Below are 25549 nucleotides of genomic sequence, written 5' to 3'. Positions count from 1 at the left end.
TTAAATCTTTAAATAGACTGGGTAAATATTTGTGGCACGCTACTTCTAAAAGGAAAATTCTCCTCGCTCAGTAGTGATATTATATGAAAGCATTATTTGAAACTACTTTGTTATAAGTGTACATGTATAATAATAGTTATTTAAGATTCGTAAATAGCGCGTCAAATAGTACTTAAAAAGTTGACGGACGACACTGGACGACGGACGGGTTATAAGTGTAACATGTATAATAATAGTTATTTAAGATTCGTTAATAGCGCGTTAAATAGTACTTTAATGACATCCCATGGTTCTTTCTGGAAGTTATATGTAGTGTTTTCATTATGATGTCATCGTTTCATGTCGTCACATATATATACAGGTAGTAAAGTCACATATATGATTATATTGTTATATACTTCTCGCAACTTTACGAAAAAGCATACTGTAAAACTGCAAGTGTTTGTAACATATATGCTGTATTGCATTTGGGTATAATAAAACTTGAAAAACTTGAAAACATAAGTATGGTGGAAATGGACACTCTTAGTGTGACCTATATAGCTACGGTTTGTTCGTTTACTACCCGGGGACAGGTACAGGTAAGGAGACACGCTTCACCAGACAGGTGTACAGAACGTGCCGCAAGGTGGTAAACACCAGCTTCAGGCTGTATGTCCGGAATATATATCTGACAAGGGGTGTTAACACATAGTAGCTATAACGTGATCCAATATCGTCCAGCAGAAAGCAGAGACGTATTCGTCCTCCCTGTACACCCATGCACGGAGAAACACAATAATTAATCTGGATACCTGTGACGTGATTACATCAGGCACCTCTTTTGTTCCGTTTGGTGGTATTTTAAATCTCACAGGTGAAAGCGTAAGACAGTCTGGCACATGTGCTTAAGGATCAAGTCTGTTTATGGGGAAATTCCCCTAAAGTGGACAAACGGGTAAGTGTTGGACGCTGGACTCTGTATACACCCAGTTTGTATTGATAACCAGTACGTTATTTTGATGAGATGGACACATGTTCTTGTGCTGTAAACTGAACAACCAAGAGACATTACGGAGCTACTTCATTTCAAAATCTCTCTTTTTGTTATTTTTCAGAATGTGACAGCCCGTGGTTTGGTGAAATTGTTTGCCGACATAAAACGTTGATCTGGCCTGTTGATACCAAAAAGTGTACGGGACACCAGACGAGGAAACTATTGACTGTGAAACTCCCAACAAACCAGACGCGATCACAACACCACAGGTATTTAAAGTTATATTTTATCGCTCGAATGGATATGATATTTTAGACAAAGCATTTTGAGGGGAGTAGTAATTTAATTTATTATTATTTATTAGTGATTTAATAATGAGTTAAGACGAACGCGGATCGACTCTAGGGCCCGCTCCACGATTAGCGAGAGTTCACCAGTAGCTATATGGGGAGCTTAAATACGAAATCAGCAATATTCAGAGTCTTTAATATTTCCCTGCTACATATTTTTGTTGAGACGGATCAGATTGGTGTATTTTGAGGCTTTATTCTGCTTTGAACGACCTCATTTTAGCAGTCAAAGTGTTTTCACTGAGCGCTGCGACCATTACAAATGGTCGACTGTTTAGTAACCAAGGCGAAATGATCGTAAGACTCCGTATATATAGGATAAAAAGATTAAATGTCCATGCGAAGTTTGTAAGTATAGAAAACGACTGACTAAAAATCAAGCTGCGTTCACCTTTATTAAACAGCCCTTTTCAGCCCGAAGAGCCCCGAGCGTTAGATTTTATTTTTTCTATAAATATGTATAAATAATGTGTTGTATGTTCGCATTTCTATGGTATTCAATAGTGTTGCTATTTAGAGCTAGTAAACAGATGTACACTAGTCGAGCCTCCCGGGCATTTCTCGTCTGTCCACGCTAATCTTCACACAACTATTCGTATCGACCCAGCTTACAAAGCAAATGTTTCTGGGAGTATGCCCGGATAAATTAAGTTTTTTACTAGAACATGTTTTTCATTTTCTTTTTTTCCCACTGTACAATAGTCCGCGTGCACAGGGACCTGATAATTTGTCACAGCTATATTTGGACCTAAACTAAGGTGTTCAGAGTAATTTAACTTTCGGTAAAAAATACATACTCATTGGGGGTGTAATTATTTTACCGAAAGTCGATCCAAACTACTAAAACATGTAAAATGACTCTGAACACCTCAGTTTAGGTCCAAATATATCTGTAAAGAAATTCTCAGGTCCCTGTGGCCGCGTGGACTGCTATAGCATTGATACGGATAGCTATGTGAATTTCGAGGATATATCTTGATAATACAAAATTGATAATATTTCTGAGTACATGTAATAAATTTTAAATAAAGAATTAATTCTACAGTATATAAATGGTGACGTACACGTTTTAAGTTAAAGTTGTTAATTGAGTCTCGTCAATTATAAAATCGATGTACAAATACAACTTTACAATATAATTAAAACATTATTCAATAAAGAAGCCGGTGTATCATGATATATATATATTGTGGATGATATGATGATGATGATGATAATGAAATCATGTAAAGGATGATGACAGTGTTATTTTAAAACGTGTAGTTCAAGTTTTTTTTATTTCCGAATGCAAATCAGCATATAGGTTAATTGATACATAGAATACAAAACATATTTCAAATTTTCAAGATGGCGGAGGACAATTCCATATAAGCAATTATCACATAAAAAGAATACATAATTTAGCAATATTACTGCACGAGGGTTTTTCTTTTGGCGGTAGCATATTTTAAATATAGACCCAATCTACGTTATGTTTTAATACTTTTACATGACAATAATTCAATTAATTTATACACACTGGGGCATCGGAAGTAATAGTGCTTAATGTATGTGTTTCTCTATACAGAGTAAGCAGGACAAATAAGAATAAAATGTATCTCATCTTCTAAATCATTTTTGTCACAGGCAAAACATAATCTTTGACCTCTCGGAACCCCATTATAACGTCCAGATTCGTTATTAAGGGAATGCGCCTGCATGCGATATTGACTTAACATTTTTTTGGTATTAAATGTTAAAGGCTTTACTAAATAGAATTGCATATTAAAAGTATCGACAAGATGTCTATATAAATAACATTTAGAAGATGTTTCAAACGCACCACGTAATTCCTGAATAAATACGTCATGCAGACGTTGGGTATACATTTCCACAAATTGTTTTTCATTTGGAACATATTGAACATCCCAAATATGATTAAAACCCATTCTATATAAATCATTTTTAACATGATAAACCCAGTTAAGTTTACAATTCGGCTTTTTGACATTAAGCTCAAGTAGTGCATCATAGCATGCTTTTAGTACACAGTTATTTGTATTCAAAATATTTAACCAGTATTTAATTATAGCTACTTTGCGCTTTATATGTAAGGAATAACTTCCTGTCTCAAAGTAAACCATAGAACTATTGACGGTTTTCTTAACGTTTAATAAATCTTTAAGAAAGAGAAGATGGACTTTTTCGATTTGCGGCGATAAACAATTACCCCATACCTCACATCCATAGTTCAGTATGCATGTCACATATGTATCAAACAAAGATAATTTAGTTTCAGTATTAAGGATAAAATCTTTCATTCTTCTTTTTAAAAGATAAAAAGCATTCCTGCCTTGAGATGCCAACGTGTTTTGTGCTACGGTGAATCTTCCATTATAATAAAAAACTAATCCTAGATAACAAAATTTGTCCACTATCTCAATTGACTTGCCATTAAACGTCCAGTTTTCAGTAGGTAAGATTCTTTTACTTTTTCTAAAAATTACAATTTTAGTTTTATCATAATTAACAGTTAAATTCCATTTATCAGTGTAACATTGCAGACAATCTAGCATGTGCTGAAGATTGTTAACATCTTCCGAAAACAAAACTGTGTCATCGGCATACATTAACATAAACAGATTAATCAATTGTAGTTCATAACCTTGACAATTGGAATTTAAAAACTCACTCTCCATATCATTAACGAATAATGAAAAAAGCATGGGCGATAACGATTCCCCTTGTAATAAACCGACATGTAAATCGAACATAGTAGACAATTTACCATTTAAATTTATGCAAGAACGAACATTATCATAAATAGATCTAATTACATTTAGCAGTCTGCCACTAACACCACTTTTCCAAAGTTTATACCAAAGTTTATCATGTGTTACACTATCAAAAGCTTTGCTGTAATCTACAAATACGCAATACAGCCTTTTGTTTTGTTCTAATGTATTTATTATTAAACTATGTAATGTAAAAATAGCATCCCTGGTACCAAACCCAGGTTTAAAACCAAATTGGACATCGGTAACAATATCCTCTCTTGTACTCCATTTTAATAATCTTTTATTTAACAAGGAAGTAAATAACTTAGCTAGATGACTAATTAATGTTATTCCCCTGTAATTATTCACATTGTTTTTATCCCCCTTTTTATGAAGAGGTATAATAACACCCTGCGCCCAGGACTCTGGAAAATATCCTACATGTAACATAGAATTAAATAACCTTATGTATTCGTTAAGTAACATATCAGTACCAGCCGACTTGTCACGAGACAAAGCCCTCATTACATCTGTTAATTCCTCAATGCTAAAATCCACATCTAACTTCCGCTTTGAAAAATTACGGTAATTTTTTTTAGGATTATTCCTCTTTAACAGATCCAGCATGTTCCCTTCCATTCTCAAATAGGCTCGCTTCAACTTCCTCTCACATACTTTATACTGTTTTTTGGCTTGCGCAAGGCTTACTCTGTTTGTCAATGACCGGTCTACATTAAAACTCAATAACGCACTTTTATATCTACTATACAACAATCTACAAGTATTATCGAACCAAGGTTTATCTGGCCCTTTCTTATCTAACTTTCCAGTATGGCAAAAACATGAACAGTTGTGTCATAAATGTGATTGGTTGCATTGCACGTGTAGTTGTGAGTGTAAGAGAACGTGCTATTTTTTTTGTATATGTAAAATACACTTATGAGAAACACTTAAGAAAAATATATAAAAAAGCCGCTCTAAAAGAATGATTAGAGACTGCTAATTAGAAAGCAATAATAACTAGCGATAAAACGTGCCATTTCTCTTGTCTAGAAAGACTGCAGCTTGTGACTGTGTAAAGCTTACGGCTTATCAGTAGAGTACATATATACAGTGCGTATGCTACATGTACAACACCCGACCATAGGGCGCTATATCAAAGGCTGTATATTAATATAATCAAATTTTATCGTTATTGTGGAGAGAAATTCCTTTCAGCTTAAACAGTATTTGATTTTGGCACAGACATTTTGCTCAATCAGTAAATTAGTAATAAATAAAAGTTCGTCATGTTGGAATAAAACACACATATACATACACAACCCGTACAGTTACCACCCCAATACACAGCCTTTCATTGACATTGCTGCAAACAAAAACAATAACCACAGTACTTATAACCACTGACTCAACAATTCGAAATTATCAATTTATCAAACGCGAATTTGACCAGGAAAACATGGAGACCGTGAACCGTACTGCCGGCATATACATATATGACGCGTGACACGCCACACAGGTAGTGAAGTTGTATATCCTATTGTATCGCTCAAAGGGGATCCGATATTTTAGACATAGTACGTGGTTTGGGAGTTTCTGAAGTGATATAATCTCAGAGTTAAGACCAACACCCGACTCTGGTGGTAATTGATGAAACGCAAAATAGTTTCACAGTGATTCATATTTTATATTATTATTTTTTTAACATGGTCCGCTTGCGCGCACCATTCAATATGTAGATAAGCCAATGTATTTTACTCACCAATGCCTGTAAAAAATATGACAACCAATCCTTAAATGGTACACAGACTGATATCATCTATCCAACAAAAAGTGTGACACTCCCGCGGTAAAACATGTTATTTGCGAAAGTTACAACATTTTGCCGTCGGCGTATTTACGTACTTACCAATATTATAATCTATTAATATTCACGAAATCTTGAAATATGAAATTTGTTTTAATGACTATTGTCTGATATCAGAGTAAACTTTATTTTGTTAAAAATGGATTCTCTTATTCATCGACCTGAACACAGAATGAGATGTAAATCCATGATTGTAATTTATATTGTACCATTGTAACCTCTTCGTACGGAAATTAAAATGATATTAAAACCAACACGTTCAGTGTGAAACCCTAGATGTTGTGTTATCTGGCGTGAGTTGAAACAGGAACACACCAGTACTTCCTTGGACGGTAACCCAGGGACAACACCCCGGGTACACAGCACCCCTGGGGAAAGGCTATTAAAACTGACAATGACACGGGCTACTGGGTATATTCTGATGACTATTAACATTGACAATGACACGGACTACTGGGTATATGCTGATGGCTATTAACACTGACAATGACATGGACTACTGGGTATATTCTGATGGCTATTAACATTGACAAGGGCATGGACTACTGGGTATATTCTGATGGCTATTAACACTGACAAGGACATGGACTACTGGGTATATTCTGATGGCTATTAACACTGACAAGGACATGGACTACTGGGTATATTCTGATGGCTATTAACACTGACAAGGACACGGACTACTGGGTATATTCTGATGGCTATTAACACTGACAAGGACACGGACTACTGGGTATATTCTGATGGCTATTAACACTGACAAGGACACGGACTACTGGGTATATTCTGATGGCTATTAACACTGACAAGGACACGGACTACTGGGTATATTCTGATGGCTATTAACACTGACAAGGACACGGACTACTGGGTATATTCTGATGGCTATTAACACTGACAAGGACACGGACTACTGGGTATATTCTGATGGCTATTAACACTGACAAGGACACGGACTACTGGGTATATTCTGATGGCTATTAACACTGACAAGGACACGGACTACTGGGTATATTCTGATGGCTATTAACACTGACAAGGACACGGACTACTGGGTATATTCTGATGGCTATTAACACTGACAAGGACACGGACTACTGGGTATATTCTGATGGCTATTAACACTGACAAGGACACGGACTACTGGGTATATTCTGATGGCTATTAACACTGACAAGGACACGGACTACTGGGTATATTCTGATGGCTATTAACACTGACAAGGACACGGACTACTGGGTATATTCTGATGGCTATTAACACTGACAAGGACACGGACTACTGGGTATATTCTGATGGCTATTAACACTGACAAGGACACGGACTACTGGGTATATTCTGATGGCTATTAACACTGACAAGGACACGGACTACTGGGTATATTCTGATGGCTATTAACACTGACAAGGACACGGACTACTGGGTATATTCTGATGGCTATTAACACTGACAAGGACACGGACTACTGGGTATATTCTGATGGCTATTAACACTGACAAGGACACGGACTACTGGGTATATTCTGATGGCTATTAACACTGACAAGGACACGGACTACTGGGTATATTCTGATGGCTATTAACACTGACAAGGACACGGACTACTGGGTATATTCTGATGGCTATTAACACTGACAAGGACACGGACTACTGGGTATATTCTGATGGCTATTAACACTGACAAGGACACGGACTACTGGGTATATTCTGATGGCTATTAACACTGACAAGGACACGGACTACTGGGTATATTCTGATGGCTATTAACACTGACAAGGACACGGACTACTGGGTATATTCTGATGGCTATTAACACTGACAAGGACACGGACTACTGGGTATATTCTGATGGCTATTAACACTGACAAGGACACGGACTACTGGGTATATTCTGATGGCTATTAACACTGACAAGGACACGGACTACTGGGTATATTCTGATGGCTATTAACACTGACAAGGACACGGACTACTGGGTATATTCTGATGGCTATTAACACTGACAAGGACACGGACTACTGGGTATATTCTGATGGCTATTAACACTGACAAGGACACGGACTACTGGGTATATTCTGATGGCTATTAACACTGACAAGGACACGGACTACTGGGTATATTCTGATGGCTATTAACACTGACAAGGACACGGACTACTGGGTATATTCTGATGGCTATTAACACTGACAAGGACACGGACTACTGGGTATATTCTGATGGCTATTAACACTGACAAGGACACGGACTACTGGGTATATTCTGATGGCTATTAACACTGACAAGGACACGGACTACTGGGTATATTCTGATGGCTATTAACACTGACAAGGACACGGACTACTGGGTATATTCTGATGGCTATTAACACTGACAAGGACACGGACTACTGGGTATATTCTGATGGCTATTAACACTGACAAGGACACGGACTACTGGGTATATTCTGATGGCTATTAACACTGACAAGGACACGGACTACTGGGTATATTCTGATGGCTATTAACACTGACAAGGACACGGACTACTGGGTATATTCTGATGGCTATTAACACTGACAAGGACACGGACTACTGGGTATATTCTGATGGCTATTAACACTGACAAGGACACGGACTACTGGGTATATTCTGATGGCTATTAACACTGACAAGGACACGGACTACTGGGTATATTCTGATGGCTATTAACACTGACAAGGACACGGACTACTGGGTATATTCTGATGGCTATTAACACTGACAAGGACACGGACTACTGGGTATATTCTGATGGCTATTAACACTGACAAGGACACGGACTACTGGGTATATTCTGATGGCTATTAACACTGACAAGGACACGGACTACTGGGTATATTCTGATGGCTATTAACACTGACAAGGACACGGACTACTGGGTATATTCTGATGGCTATTAACACTGACAAGGACACGGACTACTGGGTATATTCTGATGGCTATTAACACTGACAAGGACACGGACTACTGGGTATATTCTGATGGCTATTAACACTGACAAGGACACGGACTACTGGGTATATTCTGATGGCTATTAACACTGACAAGGACACGGACTACTGGGTATATTCTGATGGCTATTAACACTGACAAGGACACGGACTACTGGGTATATTCTGATGGCTATTAACACTGACAAGGACACGGACTACTGGGTATATTCTGATGGCTATTAACACTGACAAGGACACGGACTACTGGGTATATTCTGATGGCTATTAACACTGACAAGGACACGGACTACTGGGTATATTCTGATGGCTATTAACACTGACAAGGACACGGACTACTGGGTATATTCTGATGGCTATTAACACTGACAAGGACACGGACTACTGGGTATATTCTGATGGCTATTAACACTGACAAGGACACGGACTACTGGGTATATTCTGATGGCTATTAACACTGACAAGGACACGGACTACTGGGTATATTCTGATGGCTATTAACACTGACAAGGACACGGACTACTGGGTATATTCTGATGGCTATTAACACTGACAAGGACACGGACTACTGGGTATATTCTGATGGCTATTAACACTGACAAGGACACGGACTACTGGGTATATTCTGATGGCTATTAACACTGACAAGGACACGGACTACTGGGTATATTCTGATGGCTATTAACACTGACAAGGACACGGACTACTGGGTATATTCTGATGGCTATTAACACTGACAAGGACACGGACTACTGGGTATATTCTGATGGCTATTAACACTGACAAGGACACGGACTACTGGGTATATTCTGATGGCTATTAACACTGACAAGGACACGGACTACTGGGTATATTCTGATGGCTATTAACACTGACAAGGACACGGACTACTGGGTATATTCTGATGGCTATTAACACTGACAAGGACACGGACTACTGGGTATATTCTGATGGCTATTAACACTGACAAGGACACGGACTACTGGGTATATTCTGATGGCTATTAACACTGACAAGGACATGGACTACTGGGTATATTCTGATGGCTATAAACATTGACAATGACACGGGCTACTGGGTATATTCTGATGGCTATTAACATTGACAAGGACATGGACTACTGGGTATATTCTGATGACTATCAACACTGACAAGGGCATGGCCTACTGGGTATATTCTGATGGCTATTAACATTGACAAGGACATGGACTACTGGGTATATTCTGATGACTATTAACATTGACAAGGACACGGACTACTGGGTATATTCTTATGACTATTTACACTGACAAGGACATGGACTACTGGGTATATTCTGATGGTTATTAAAATTGACAAGGACACGGACTACTGGGTATATTCTGATGGTGGACGTATTCTGGCGCTTGTCCGTTTCGGTACTACTCTGAGGTCCGTACCCCAAGGTTACAGCGAGGAGTCAGAGGTCAAATAATTCAATGTTTTTCTGTTCAATAGACGAAGGTTGGCGCAAATCATGCAGTCGGGAACTGTCGGCACTTTCCGTGAACGTGAAAGTATTTTCTCGTTTACGGAAAGTGCCAAAGGTTTCTGGTTGGCAAATCATGTAGACATATACACTACACGTGTTAATTCCATCCAAGTTATCTCCTACCGTACACTCTATCGATAGTGTGTACTATACACGAATCCTACCGTACACTCTATCGATAGTGAGTACTATACACGAATCCTACCGTACTCTCTCTCGATAGTGTTTACTATACACGAATCCTACCGGACACTCCTCTATCGATAGTGTTTACTTTATACGAATCCTACCGTCCACTCTATCGATAGTGTGTACTTTATACGAATCCTACCGTACACTCTATCGATATTGTGTACTATACACGAATCCTACCGTATCCTCTATCGGTAGTGTGTACTATACACGAACCCTACCGTACACTCTATCGATAGTGTGTACTATACACGAATCCTACCGTACACTCCTCTTTCGATAGTGAGTACTATACACGAATCCTACCGTACACTCTATCGATAGTGTGTACTATACACGAATCCTCCCGTACACTCCTCTATCGATAGTGTGTACTATACACGAATCCTACCATACACTCTATCGATAGTGTGTACTATACACGAATCCTCCCGTACACTCTATCGATAGCGTGTACTATACACGAATCCTACCGTACCCTCCTCTATCGATAGTGAGTACTATACACGAATCCTCCCGTACCCTCCTCTTTCGATAGTGAGTACTATACACGAATCCTACCGTACACTCCTCTTTCGATAGGGAGTACTATACACGAATCCTACCGTACACTCCTCTTTCGATAGTGAGTAGTACTATACACGAATCACTGATATATTGTATTTCTTGCTTAAACTCCTCAGCAGCTGTTGCAAGTACTGAGTCAGGGACTTGGATATTGATGTTCCCTTGTTGACGAGAAACGCTTCAATGAATAATGCATGCACGTGTAATTGTACTTAATTTTAGCCGCTATATGATGTAGCAGGGTCATTTACCATTGGTACTCGAACAGGACAACGGTTATTTTGACAGGTAGGATTTTGTTTAAGCTTTCATCTTCTATGGGTTTTTTAATCTGATAGAATTGTAGTTCATCTGGCTGGAACTGATGAAAAAATATTATAACGATCCTTTTTCTAGGTTTCTATGTTGAACACGTATCGAGAACGCAAAACGACATCTCATGAATAGCATTGTTTAGAGTCATTATATTTCCACTATTGCTTGCTTATGATTAAATTCGTTTAATTGATTTTGATAATACTCTAGTTCACCGCGGTCAAAAGTATTAAAATCTATCGATTTCCCGGGACCCTTACGAACCATGAGGTCGAGAGTAATGATGGAGGCATTTTATTTCCTGTAGTAAGAGTTTATCATTTCTAAAAGCAAATGACATCGACAGATATTAAACGTCAAGCGAGCTGAAAAATCAAAAGAATCCTGCGGTGAAGGATGATGATATTCGGTCTGTAGTCTGCTGGTGTTGTTGACTGTCACAAGTATTTAGATATTTAAGGCCACAGGGTTTAGATGTGACGTCACTTCTAATGCACTCCAAAACCGCGAGTAATGATATTTGGCCTGAAAAGGCTCTCAAGGTTGTCCCAAAATCACATTCAGCCTTCAAGGTCCTGGTTAAAACGTGATGAAATATTCAAATGACTCACCCCTGCAGGTGGATGATCGGGAAAATAATACAACAACTGTTCCCCACTACATCTATCGTAGGAGGCGACTAATGAGGGAACCCTCTGCAGTATTGGGGATTTGCTTTGGTGTCCTCTATTTGGGGACACAAAAGCGCCCAAAATAAATCTGCTGCACCCATTGTATATTTTGGGATCTTTAATTTTCTTTCTACTTCTAACTACATTTACTTCCTATCGCCTTGCTTGGTTACACCTTACTTTTGGCCTTACTGTTGAGAGTTCGCCCAGGTGAGGAAGGCAATGGGTTCTGTCCCCAGACAGACATACCAAGTCCTTAAAAATGGTAGTTGTTATTCCCTGCTTAACGTTAAGCATTTAGGTGAGTGGCAACAACTGGTTTACCCGTTGTCAGTAAAATGTGACTGGGCGGAATGCTGTGCTGAGTGCCTTCGGCATGGTATTTCAGTGTGATAGCACTATAATGTAAGTCGGCATCAGATCCGCGCTATTACAAGGAAGCAAGCACACCAACCTACCATGTCTCCTACACACACACGCAAGCACGCATACACTACACACATGGAGGTACGTCCTTAAATGACCTTAGCTGTTAATAGGACGTTAAACAAAATCAAACCAAACCCTCTTTCGAACCCTGATCATAGAAATATAATTTTTAATATGATATAAATCGAAGGGGTGAAAGCCCAGATAAATGACACTGAGACCCACGTTCAACACTTACAGGGGAATCCTAATCGGCGAAGGTTTTCGGTGTTGAAACAGGAAAGTCTTGGATTAAGGCGACTCATATTGCGACATTTAGGTGACACATAGGTGTCGTAACCGACACATCATCACACACTTGTCATGAGTATGATTCAGCACGGATTATGACTTTGTTTTATTGTAGACGTGCAGGTTTTATATTTCACCTTCCAACATGCTTAAAAATGTCTAGAATAATCCTAGTTTTACATAAATACATGCGTTGTCTAGCTTCACATAAGAGTACGTGGCTAGTTACAGATCTCAATATCCGTTCTACGCGGGATTGTCGAGTATGCCTCTGTCTCGAAACAGCTGAATCACACGCAAATGTTAAAGTATCAACAATTCATTACGAAAATAAATCCAATTGTCAATACATTTGACAGATTTCTTACCCATGTTGTCCTTGTCCATGTAGGCTTCACCGAATGTGCCAGGCCGCTTTCGTTTATTGCGATCCAAACGATTGATCCGGTTGGACAAGAGTTGTTCGTTTATGAAATAAGGTCGGACCTAGTAATCTGATACTGCTTTCAGGCGAGCATTGACAAGCATTGACGTACCGGTTTTTCCGCATAAACGAACAGGTTCCTTCCTAGTCAATGATTTGTTTGAAATGTGTGTAGCCTACAAATGCATCTTGTCACCCTTCTAATTTGTAACACTCTTTTTGATTGGATATCTTGCCGGGGTTCATATTTCTATAGACCCCGCTCTGCCGTGACTTTTGTCTGAAATATTGCCGAAAAGCCTAAAGGTGTCCGGTAGGGGCTATTTTGAGTATCTGTCAAGTTTAACAGGTAAGGCACAACGGCGCATATGGGTAATAATCCTGCATTTGGGTAACAGTTACCCATTTGAGTAGCAATTTCATTACTAAGATGGGGAATATAGTGAAAACAAAACCACATAAAGTTTCTTTAAACACCTGGAACAAAAAAGGGCGTCATTCTTTCAACATAATCCATATATGCGCCGTTGTGCCCAACCTTTTTAAGTCAAACTCACAAAAGGATTTAAAATTTGGCAGAAAATCTGTTATAAAAGATTGTCAGGGTGACAAATTCGTTATCTCTGGGTTAGGAGGGGTCTGCGGGCTCATAAAACCCTTTTGGTCTGTATAGACCCCTCGCCTTCGGCTCGGGGACTATGAGCCCGTAGACCCCTCCTAACCCAGAGATAACTAGTAATATACGTACCAAACTGTAGTTCAATAATGACTATAATACTTAGAGAATTTCTATGTCTAAACATATAATTGTGCATGTAAAGACGATAGAAAAAGGCTAATTATTTCTGTAAAAGAACATATTGTATGGTAGGGAACATAATTTACCCACAATTGCTCCATTAATAATAGAACAAATTTACCGTTACGTTCAAACCTTCAACCCCTTTCAAATATAGCGCCTTTCTCATGCATTCATAGAGCCCTGAGAGTACCTGATTGACCTTTCGCAGAAAGAACATTTGGTTCAAATATAGGAACTCTCACATAGGAAGTAAATTGATATTAAAATGTAAAGGCATGCGGCAGAATACCCCCTCACACATGTGTCGTGCGTCACAGGTGTAGGTGGTGTATAAACATTCCAATGATAGCTGTATTCTAATGATTCACCCACTTGCCTTTAACAAGATTTTTCCAAATTTTCTGTCAGTTTCAACAAGCTACTCTACCTCATAACTACTTCGTCTTTTTCAATGACAAGTACAAGAAAACAAAACACTAGGCAAACTTCGTCTTTTTCAATGACAAGTAGAAGAAAACAAAACGCCAGGCAAACTTCGTCTTTTTCAATGACAAGTGAAGAAAAACAAAACACCAGGCAAACTTCGTCTTTTTCAATGACAAGAGATGAAAAACAAAACACTAGGCAAACTTCGTATTTTTCAATGACAAGAGAAGAAAACAAAACGCCAGGCAAACTTTGTCTTTTTCAATGACAAGTAGAAGAAAACAAAACACCAGGCAAACTTCGTCTTTATCAATGACAAGCAGAAGAAAACAAAACGCCAGGCAAACTTCGTCTTTTTCAATGACAAGCAGAAGAAAACAAAACGCCAGGCAAACTTCGTGTTTTTCAATGACAAGAGAAGAAAAGAAAACACCAGGCAAACTTCGTCTTTATCAATGACAAGCAGAAGAAAACAAAATGCTAGGCAAACTTCGTCTTTTTCAGCGACAAGAGAAGAAAACAAAACACCAAGCAAACTTCGTCTTTTTCAATAATAAGTAGAAGAAAACAAAACGCCTGGCAAACTTCGTCTTTTTCAATAATAAGTAGAAGAAAACAAAACGCCTGGCAAACTTCGTCTTTTTCAATGACAAGTAGAAGAAAACAAAACACTATGCAAACTTCGTCTTTTTCAATGACAAGAAGAAGAAAACAAAACGCCAGGCAAACTTTCCGTTGGAAAGTCTTTAAAAGTATCGACCGAGCGACGGTTAAACCATAGCGTGCTGAAGCAGATGTTCACTTGATCGTCAGTTCATGTTTAAATGATTGTATGATGCAGAATGCTAAGTAAATCGAAATGTTTGATGACAAAGTCTGTTTGTAATGCTACGTATGTACATAACAAACGTTGATGAATATGAAATATGATTTCTGTGTGAACGGCGTACAAGCGTTTTTGTTGTACTGTGGTTGGCCGTTCAGACCCATCAGTACTATTATTTCTATATTATACACATATATTTTTACCTGCCCGTCAAATATTTTGTGGTATTGCGAGCGTCCGTCCTTCAACACTTTTGTTTCCGCTTGAAAACTTGCATAGATACTGTTGGTATGTGAAGACTAAGGCTAAGTTCATGCTTGAGCAAAATCTGCGCCTAGTTAATTACCATCCTGTGGTCTGATTGCATTGGTTGAAGGATTTCTACACAATAACTTTGTCAGACTGGATTCTTATGAAATTTGGTCAATATTTACACTTTGTCTAATAGCGTAATCTGCCATTTTTAGCTTACCTGGCCCGAATTATCCCATGGTGTAGCGTCCGTCGTCCGTCAACTTTTACCTTTAAAACGCTACTAGTCCTGAACGGCTCAGAGGAGTTTGACCAAATTTGGTCTGGAGCATCATTGGCCAATGAGTTCTCAGTTTTGTATAAACAGAGGGTATGGTCCCCCTCGGGGGCAGAGGGGCGGGGCAAAATAGGGGGAAAATCGGTAAATCTTTAAAAATCTTCTTCTCAATCAATAGAAGGACTTTTACCAAATTTGTTCTAGAGCATCTTTGGACAACGGAGGGTGTTGTCCCTTCTTAGGAGCAGATGTCATGAGTGGGCCCAATTAGGGGAAATAGAGGAAAACATCAAAGATCCATCTCCTGTTGTACCGATGATGGGATTTTGACCAAATTCGGTCTGGAGCATCATTGGCCAAAGGGTTCCCGGTTTTTATAAACGGAGGGTATGGTCCCCCTCGGGGGCAGAGGGGCGGGGTCAAATAGGGGGAAAATAGGTAATCTTTAAAAATCTTCTTCTCAACCAATAGAAGGATTTTGACCAAATTTGTCCTAGAGCATCTTTGGACAACGGAGGGTGTTGTCCCTTCTTAGGAGCAGATGTCATGAGTGGGGCCCATTAGGGGGAAATAGAGGGAAACATTAAAGATCCTTCTCCTTCTGTACCGTGGAAGGGATTTTAACCAAACTTGTTCTAGAGAATCTTTGGGCAAAGATTCTCTTGATCAATTTCTTTTTTCATGGTTTGAAATATACACAAAGTGAAACAATCCCCATAAATATAATTTGTATAGGTCACAAAGGATTATGAAATACATTCCTTCAGCTAAAGTTGTTAAAGTACAGTTTGTTTTCTCCTTTCACCACATTTCTAAACGTCAATAAGTAATATAATAAAAAATGCTGTTTCTTCTTTCATCTCCATATCAAGATACAATAAAGCATCCGAGTTATTTTAAGTGTGTCGGATTACCGTCGGACGGGTGTGTATTGTTCAGCCCTGTGGTACTCGTATTAGTATGTCAGATTGACATTGGACGGGTGTATATCGTTAAACCCTGTGGTACTTTTGTAAGTATGTCAGATTGGCATGGGACGGGTGTATATTGTTACACCCTGTGGTACCCTTGTTAGTATGTCAGACTGACATTGGACGGGTGTATATTGTTCAGCCCTGTGGTACTCATGTTAGTATGTCAGATTGACATTGGACGGGTGTATATTGTTACACCCTGTGGGTACACTTGTAAGCATGTCAGATTGACATTGGACGGGTGTATATTGTTCAGCACTGTGGTACCCTTGTTAGTATGTCAGATTGGCATGGGACAGGCGTATATTGTTACACCCTGTGGTACTCTTGTTAGTATGTCAGATTGACATGGGACGGGTGTATATTGTTACACCCTGTGGGTACACTTGTCAGCATGTCAGATTGACATTGGACGGGTGTATATTGTTACACACTGTGGGTACACTTGTAAGCATGTCATATTGACATTGGACGGGTGTATATTGTTCAGCCCTGTGGTACTCATGTTAGTATGTCAGATTGACATTGGACGGGTGTATATTGTTACCCCCTGTGGTACTCTTGTTAGTATGTCAGATTGGCATTGGACGGGTGTTTATTGTTCAGCTCTGCGGTACTCGTATTAGTATGTCAGATTGGCATTGGACGGGTGTTTATTGTTCAGCCCTGTGGTACTCTTGTTTGTATGTCAGATTGACATTGGACGGGTGTATATTGTTACACCCTGTGGTACTCTTGTTAGTATATCAGATTGACATTGGAAGGGTGTATATTGTTACACCCTGTGGTATTCTTGTTAGTATGTCAGATTGGCATTGGACGGGTGTTTATTGTTCAGCTCTGCGGTACTCGTATTAGTATGTCAGATTGGCATTGGACGGGTGTATATTGTTACACCCTGTGGTACTCTTGTTAGTATATCAGATTGACATTGGACGGGTGTATGTTGTTCAGCTCTGCGGTACTCTTGTTAGTATATCAGATTGACATTGGAAGGGTGTATATTGTTACACCCTGTGGTACTCTTGTTAGTATGTCAGATTGGCATGCGACGGGTGTATATTGTTACACCCTGTGGTACCCTTGTTAGTATATCAGATTGGCATTGGACGGGTGTATATTGTTACACCCTGTGGTACTCTTGTTAGTATGTCAGATTGGCATGCGACGGGTGTATATTGTTACACCCTGTGGTACCCTTGTTAGTATATCAGATTGGCATGCGACGGGTGTATATTGTTACACCCTGTGGTACTCTTGTTAGTATGTCAGATTGACATTGGACGGGTGTATATTGTTTAGCCCTGTGGTACTCTTGTTAGTATGTCAGATTGACATGGGACGGGTGTATATTGTTCAGCCCTCTGGTACTCTTGTTAGTATGTCAGATTGACATGGGACGGGTGTATATTGTTCAGCCCTCTGGTACTCTTGTTAGTATGTCAGATTGACATGGGACGGGTGTATATTGTTCAGCCCTCTGGTACTCTTGTTAGTATGTCAGATTGACATGGGACGGGTGTATATTGTTCAGCCCTCTGGTACTCTTGTTAGTATGTCAGATTGACATGGGACGGGTGTATATTGTTCAGCCCTCTGGTACTCTTGTTAGTATGTCAGATTGACATGGGACGGGTGTATATTGTTCAGCCCCCTGGTACTCTTGTTAGTATGTCAGATTGACATGGGACGGGTGTATATTGTTCAGCCCCCTGGTACTCTTGTTAGTATGTCAGATTGACATGGGACGGGTGTATATTGTTCAGCCCCCTGGTACTCTTGTTAGTATGTCAGATTGACATGGGACGGGTGTATATTGTTCAGCCCCCTGGTACTCTTGTTAGTATGTCAGATTGACATGGGACGGGTGTATATTGTTCAGCCCCCTGGTACTCTTGTTAGTATGTCAGATTGACATGGGACGGGTGTATATTGTTCAGCCCCCTGGTACTCTTGTTAGTATGTCAGATTGACATGGGACGGGTGTATATTGTTCAGCCCCCTGGTACTCTTGTTAGTATGTCAGATTGACATGGGACGGGTGTATATTGTTCAGCCCCCTGGTACTCTTGTTAGTATGTCAGATTGACATGGGACGGGTGTATATTGTTCAGCCCCCTGGTACTCTTGTTAGTATGTCAGATTGACATGGGACGGGTGTATATTGTTCAGCCCCCTGGTACTCTTGTTAGTATGTCAGATTGACATGGGACGGGTGTATATTGTTCAGCCCCCTGGTACTCTTGTTAGTATGTCAGATTGACATGGGACGGGTGTATATTGTTCAGCCCTCTGGTACTCTTGTTAGTATATCAGATTGGCATGAGACGGGTGTATATTGTTCAGCCCTGAGATACTCTTGTTCAATGTGCGTCCAAATATCGGCAATTATTTTGCTAATTTCTGTTTTGCAGGATTGACCATTAATGAAAAGCAAAGACGTGGAAACCGCGAGAGTGAAACAGACAATAACTTCTCTATGATGTAGAACGCTGCATTGTGTCAAACATCGCCGGGGACCACATCAACCTGTATAGTCAACACGCATAAGGTATCTCTACCTTAACGTAATATCGATTTGGCACTAGGGCATAGGAAAGACGTGAATGTGTTACCTGTATAATAAATCCCAGCCCGGATCACAGAAAGAGGACCACTGCCATCGATATACACTTACTATTAAAATTCACTTTACACGTGCTGTGAACATCAAAAATACTGAAGTGAGAAAGTTCAATAAGTTATCTGGCGTGCTTTTGATTGGTTTCGTTGATGGCTGTAGCGTTGATGTTATTAATCTGGATGTAATCTCTTGTCAGTTAACACATTCACAATAACTGGAATTTGTATTAAAATCGAACGTTCGGAACACATTTGCAATACCTGGAATATTGTGAACAGTACAACGTTGGGAATGTATGCCTGAATCCTGCATTGGTGTGTGACAATTTGTGAAAGCATTATGTTAAAAGGATTCACCAACGGTAGGATTTATATCTACATTAAGTAGGTTTACCGTGGACGTGTGTTGTGTTTGTAGTGCTAGGACTAAACCAGATCTACTGTGTAAGTGATATAGTGCTAGTACTAAACTAGTTCTACTGTGTAAGTCCTATAGTGCTAGGACTAAACGAGATCTACTGTGTAAGTGATATAGTGCTAGGCCTAAACTAGTTCTACTGTGAAAGGGATATAGTGCTAGGACTAGACTAGTTCTACTGTGTAAGTACTATAGTGCTAGGACTAAACTAGTTCTACTGTGAAAGTGATATAGTGCTAGGACTATGCCGTGTTTGACCGCCTGTTCTGTATCCGTGATGACTGACCACGACAAAAAGAGTGGGCGGGTCTGTACTACCAAGGGGCTTCTGTGCGCCTTTGTCGGATTGTGTGTCGTCATGTTCGCCAGTGTGTTTGTTTACTGGTATCAAGTTAACGAAATATTCACGCTGTCTGTGCAGCTGACTGACAACGTTAAGGAATTCTATGAAAAGGACGCCAAAGCGTTACTGAGAGTTCTTAAACTGTCGGAATTAAGTAACGGAGAGGTGACGCCTGACTTAACGCCAGATGTTAGCAGATTGGTGTCCACGGACATATCCGATCGTCCTGACAACTGTAAAACATGTTTCAATCATAACTTTAATTACGTGTTAGACAACGACCAAATTTGTGATCGTAATGACACATCCCCTGAAATAGATGTCGTCATTCTGATATTTACAGTTCACAAGAACAGACTACAGAGGGAAACCATACGTAACACATGGCTAACGTATGCTAAAAATAACTCTTTGGATTCAAACATTCGGTATGCCTTCCTACTAGGAGCTCCTGCTAATCCAGAAATGGATGAACAAGTAAGAGAAGAATTTATAGTGTTCAGAGATATTCTTCAGGAAGACTTCAAGGATGCTTACAGTAACTTGACGTACAAAACCATGATGGCGTACAAATGGGCCAGCACCAAATGTAAGCACGCGAAATTTGTGATGAAAACTGATGATGATATGTATGTCAACATTCCAAATATTCTTAAAACATTAAACACTAACAAAGACAAGCTACAGACACATGTAGGCGGAGTGTGTCATCAGACGGCTAAACCGATCCGGGACCGCCGATCTAAATGGTATGCATCAAAGAAAAGTTTTCCTGGGAGTGATTATCCGGGATTTTGTTCCGGTACCGGGTACGTTACTAGTATGAACGTGGCTACAAAGGTGTTTGAAATGTCCAAACATGTACCATTTTTCCACCTTGAAGATGTGTATGTTTCGCTCTGCATAAAAAAACTTGGATACAGCCTATTGGCTATCCCAGGGTTCAATGGTGGGAGATTTGCAGCTGATCCCTGCATATACCACGGTAGCACCATGATGACGTCACATGAAGTTCCACCGGATATGATGAAAAAGTTATGGTTTGGAAAATGCAAAAAACTTGGCTGATTTGGATTTACATTAAGTTTCTTCTACAAAGTGTTAGAATTTTATATTGTAAAGAGCATTCAGAAATATATTGATAAGGAGAACTAAAATGTTCAGACGGGTAACTGGATTGATTATAAACGATGGACATAATGTGTCTGTAAAAACTACCATTAAGCCATCATAAGAGGTTCCTCCCCTCCGCCGTACACAAGTGAAACCTATAAACACTGTGGTGCTACATTTGGTGGCTTTTGTAAGCAATATTTTAGTTTATTATTGATTTAATGTTTATGTTATTTCCTCCCGTTTCTTTTATGTTTCTCTAAGAAAAAAGAAGGAAAGTCTTAATACGCAATACCAATTAATGGAAGTCGTTTTTATGGTTTATTATAATGAACTGAAAGAGCCAGTTTAAATACTTTTGATATTTAATGCCTATTTCGGCACACACTCACTGAATTAATTACAAATCTTTCTCTTAACTACGTATTAATATGTTTTCCCTCGTTTTTATGTATAAAGTCGTGTGTATACTGTATACGGCAGATTACTTAATTTTTGCGACAAATACAAATAATTTCCTCGTTAATTAGTAAGAGGATACAGTTTCACATTAATTATTAATTCAAGTGTCTGACCAGAATAACCAAGTTATCAAGGTTTATAATTATTGATACACGTATCTGTGCAAAATAACCCAGTTATCAAGGTTTATAATTATTGATACACGTATATGTCCAAACTAACCCTGTTATCAAGGTTTAGAATTATGGATACACGTATCTGTCCAGACTAGCCCTGTTATCAAGGTTTATAATTATTGAAACACGTATCTGTGCAAAATAACCCAGTTGTCAAGGTTTATAATTATTGATACACGTACCTGTCCAGACTAGCCCTGTTATCAAGGTTTATAATTATTGATACACGTACCTGTCCAGACTAGCCCTGTTATCAAGGTTTATAGATATTGATACAAGTATCTGTGCAAAATAACCAAGTTATCAAGGTTTATAATTATTGATATACGTATCTGTCCAAACTAACCCTGTTGACAAGGTTTATAATTATTGATACACGTATCTGTCCAAACTATCCCTTTGTCAAGGTTTATAATTATTGATACATGTATCCGTCCAGACTAACCCTGTTATCAAGGTTTAGAATTATGGATACACGTATCTGTCCAGACTAGCCCTGTTATCAAGGTTTATAATTATTGATACACGTATCTGTCCAGACTAGCCCTGTTATCAAGGTTTATAGATATCGATACAAGTATCTGTGCAAAATAACCCAGTTATCAAGGTTTATAATTATTGATACACGTATCTGTCCAAAATAACCCTGTTTTCAAGGTTTATAATTATTGATACATGTATCCGTCCAGACTAACCCTGTTATCAAGGTTTATAATTATTGATACACGTATCTGTGCAAAATAACCCAGTTATCAAGGTTTATGATTATTGATACACGTATCTGTCCAAACTTACCCTGTTATCAAGGTTTATAATTATTGATACACGTATCTGTCCAGACTAACCCTGTTATCAAGGTTTATAATTATTGATACACGTATCTGTCCAAACTAACCCTGTTATCAAGGTTTATAATTATTGATACACGTATCTGTCCAAACTAACCCTGTTATCAAGGTTTATAATTATTGATACACGTATCTGTCCAAACTAACCCTGTTATCAAGGTTTATAATTATTGATACACGTATCTGTCCAAACTAACCCTGTTATCAAGGTTTATAATTATTGATACACGTATCTGTCCAAACTAACCCTGTTATCAAGGTTTATAATTATTGATACACGTATCTGTCCAAACTAACCCTGTTATCAAGGTTTATAATTATTGATACACGTATCTGTCCAAACTAACCCTGTTATCAAGGTTTATAATTATTGATACACGTATCTGTCCAAACTAACCCTGTTATCAAGGTTTATAAATATTGATACAAGTATCTGTGCAAAATAACCCAGTTATCAAGGTTTATAATTATTGATACACGTATCTGTGCAAAATAACCCAGTTATCAAGGTTTATAATTATTGATACACGTATCTGTGCAAAATAACCCTGTTATCAAGGTTTATAAATATTGATACACGTATCTGTCCAAACTAACCCTGTTATCAAGGTTTATAATTATTGATATACGTATCTGTCCAAACTAACCCTGTTATCAAGGTTTATAAATATTGATACACGTATCTGTCCAAACCAACTGAAGTTTCATATATTATTTCTAGATATTGTATATTTTTTCAAATTAACCCCTTTTTTGTAACGTAGATACTTTTCAGATAGGCCATAGATTATTTTCTAGGATGTTTAGTATTACGCAATAATGCAGTTATAACTTTCATCAAACTATAAATAATGTTTTGTTTTGTATAAACATTTATATTTTGTAATTAATACACCTATGCTTTCTCCAGAACAGTGATAGTAGTTAGAACTTAAATATATATTTTTTTTGATAATAAATTCGATTCTCAGACCGAATGAATAGTCCTACATCTCAGTTTTGCATGCAGTTTTCTTTCTTTAAAAAAAAATGCTATTTCTAAAAAACTATTTATCGGCATTGTATTTCAAATATTTAAAAAAAAAAAAAAAAAAAAAAAATCTAATGAATTTCAATAAAGAATTTTATTAATGGTACTATGTTGCCGACACCAGTAGTTCCTATAGTCAGTGATTATTCTGTTTTCATAAAGGTGTAAATAGAAAGAAATCGGTACAAATTGGATTTAATCTTTGGTGTGAAAAATAGGGAAATACGAAATCTTGAAAAACTAAGTATATTTCGCAAAAAAATGTATTAAACCAAAATACAAGATATCAAATAACTTCACATTAATTCAAAAACTAGTCTAAGCTCATAGTTTTTGCGAAAATGGAATGCAATTAAAATAAAATAAAAACGATTATGAAAATACGGATATAGGTATATTTAATATGACCTTCCATATTGAGCAATAACTGTGACGTGTCTGTGTCATGAATGTTCAGTACACAGCCAGCATCCATAACTAGAATGAAAATAACTAGAATCTTTATTATATTGTTGAATTCTATGTCATATGTTGAAAATCGTGTATATTTTGTCAATGATAGTTATTTTTTAGAACACATTTATTTTCGATACCATATTTGCCAATGGGAATTTTATTTAAGTATATCAAATGTGTTCATAAGAACCAGATGGATTGGACAAGAACGCCATCACGACCTAACCCATTCCTCTCCTATGACTAGGTAGCTGGATAGGATTTATTTTGACTGGTGTGATTAATGATTATAAGTTTCGGATGTGAAAGGGTATAGTTTCGGAGAGTGAGAGAGTGACAAGTCTTAATTTGTTAATTTCACTAATGTTTGCACTCCATCATGTTTTTGTGCTGCCGCGATTCATTTTAAGGACTTTGCGAACTCCAATTGTTGAACTGACTTTCATCAAAGATTGTACAAATGTTTAGTATGAATATAAATCGAGTTCGTTTTTCATGGTCCCAAGATTAGCGCCAAGGTTACAGGACCTTCATTGCCTTACGGACCCTAAGTTTGATGATATTACCTATCTCAACATCAATAAAAAAAATATGCAAGGATACTGCAATAAATCAGTTTTATTTTCTATATTATGATTATCAATTATTTCACTTTTGAGGTGGGACATATTATTAATACTGTTTCTGAAATATTTCTGCGAAGTATTAATGCTATATTCCTGATGACTGGTAGGTATTAAGATTAACATCCGTCAACATATTTTGACCGATTTGCTTAAAGATGTTTGTGCACTTCTATTTAAGAAATGAGTATGTAGTTGATTGTAAAGATAAGTTGAAACCAAAGTCGTAAAAGATATATCTCATTACATTATAATTAAATGTGGAGAGCGAATATTCCAACATATTCGCCAGTGTTATGCATTGTTGTTTCAGCCTTACTTCTCATTAACATTACCTGTGCGATGAAATTTGTGTATTCTTTCAAACCGACTATCCAATGATAATCCACCCAAACTCATGAAACATATTTTTTATTTGTAAAATACATAGCAACTATATTTGGGACTTACAGTACACAAGCTACACTATCAGGTGTCGTATGGTAGATATACTTAAGTCAATTCATATCAAATGCTTCTAAGATAATAGAATTCGTCACTAGACCTACTTAATTTATCACCTCATGAAATCAAACTTAACAGTAGA

The 25549-nt window shown here is 38.1% G+C and overlaps 1 protein-coding gene and 1 long non-coding RNA gene across 2 annotated transcripts; both read left to right on the top strand.

Moving 5' to 3' along the window:
• The first annotated feature begins 629 nt into the window (after positions 1–629).
• LOC110464270 (beta-1,3-galactosyltransferase 1-like) lies at positions 630–21636 on the top strand. Its single transcript, XM_021519385.1, has 3 exons — positions 630–937; positions 1098–1245; positions 19287–21636. Exon 3 carries the CDS (start codon positions 20157–20159, stop codon positions 21321–21323), a length of 1167 nt encoding a protein of 388 aa, XP_021375060.1. The 5' UTR covers positions 630–937; positions 1098–1245; positions 19287–20156; the 3' UTR covers positions 21324–21636.
• Positions 21637–22417: 781 nt separating this feature from the next.
• On the top strand, positions 22418–23792 carry LOC110464271. The gene is made up of 2 exons (XR_002464486.1): positions 22418–22613; positions 22864–23792. It is a non-coding gene; the product is annotated as an uncharacterized LOC110464271 (long non-coding RNA).
• Positions 23793–25549: the final 1757 nt, after the last annotated feature.

Source organism: Mizuhopecten yessoensis, unplaced genomic scaffold, assembly GCF_002113885.1.
Source record: "Mizuhopecten yessoensis strain PY_sf001 unplaced genomic scaffold, ASM211388v2 scaffold10979, whole genome shotgun sequence".
Classification (NCBI taxonomy): Eukaryota; Metazoa; Mollusca; class Bivalvia; order Pectinida; family Pectinidae; genus Mizuhopecten; species Mizuhopecten yessoensis.
Note: the sequence above shows the minus strand (reverse complement) of the source record. Positions and strands in the feature narration are given on the sequence as shown.

Excerpts from the sequence above, each read along its gene's own strand:
- LOC110464270 (XM_021519385.1), top strand. The coding sequence starts at position 20,157 with ATGCCGTGTTTGACCGCCTGTTCTGTATCCGTGATGACTGACCACGAC.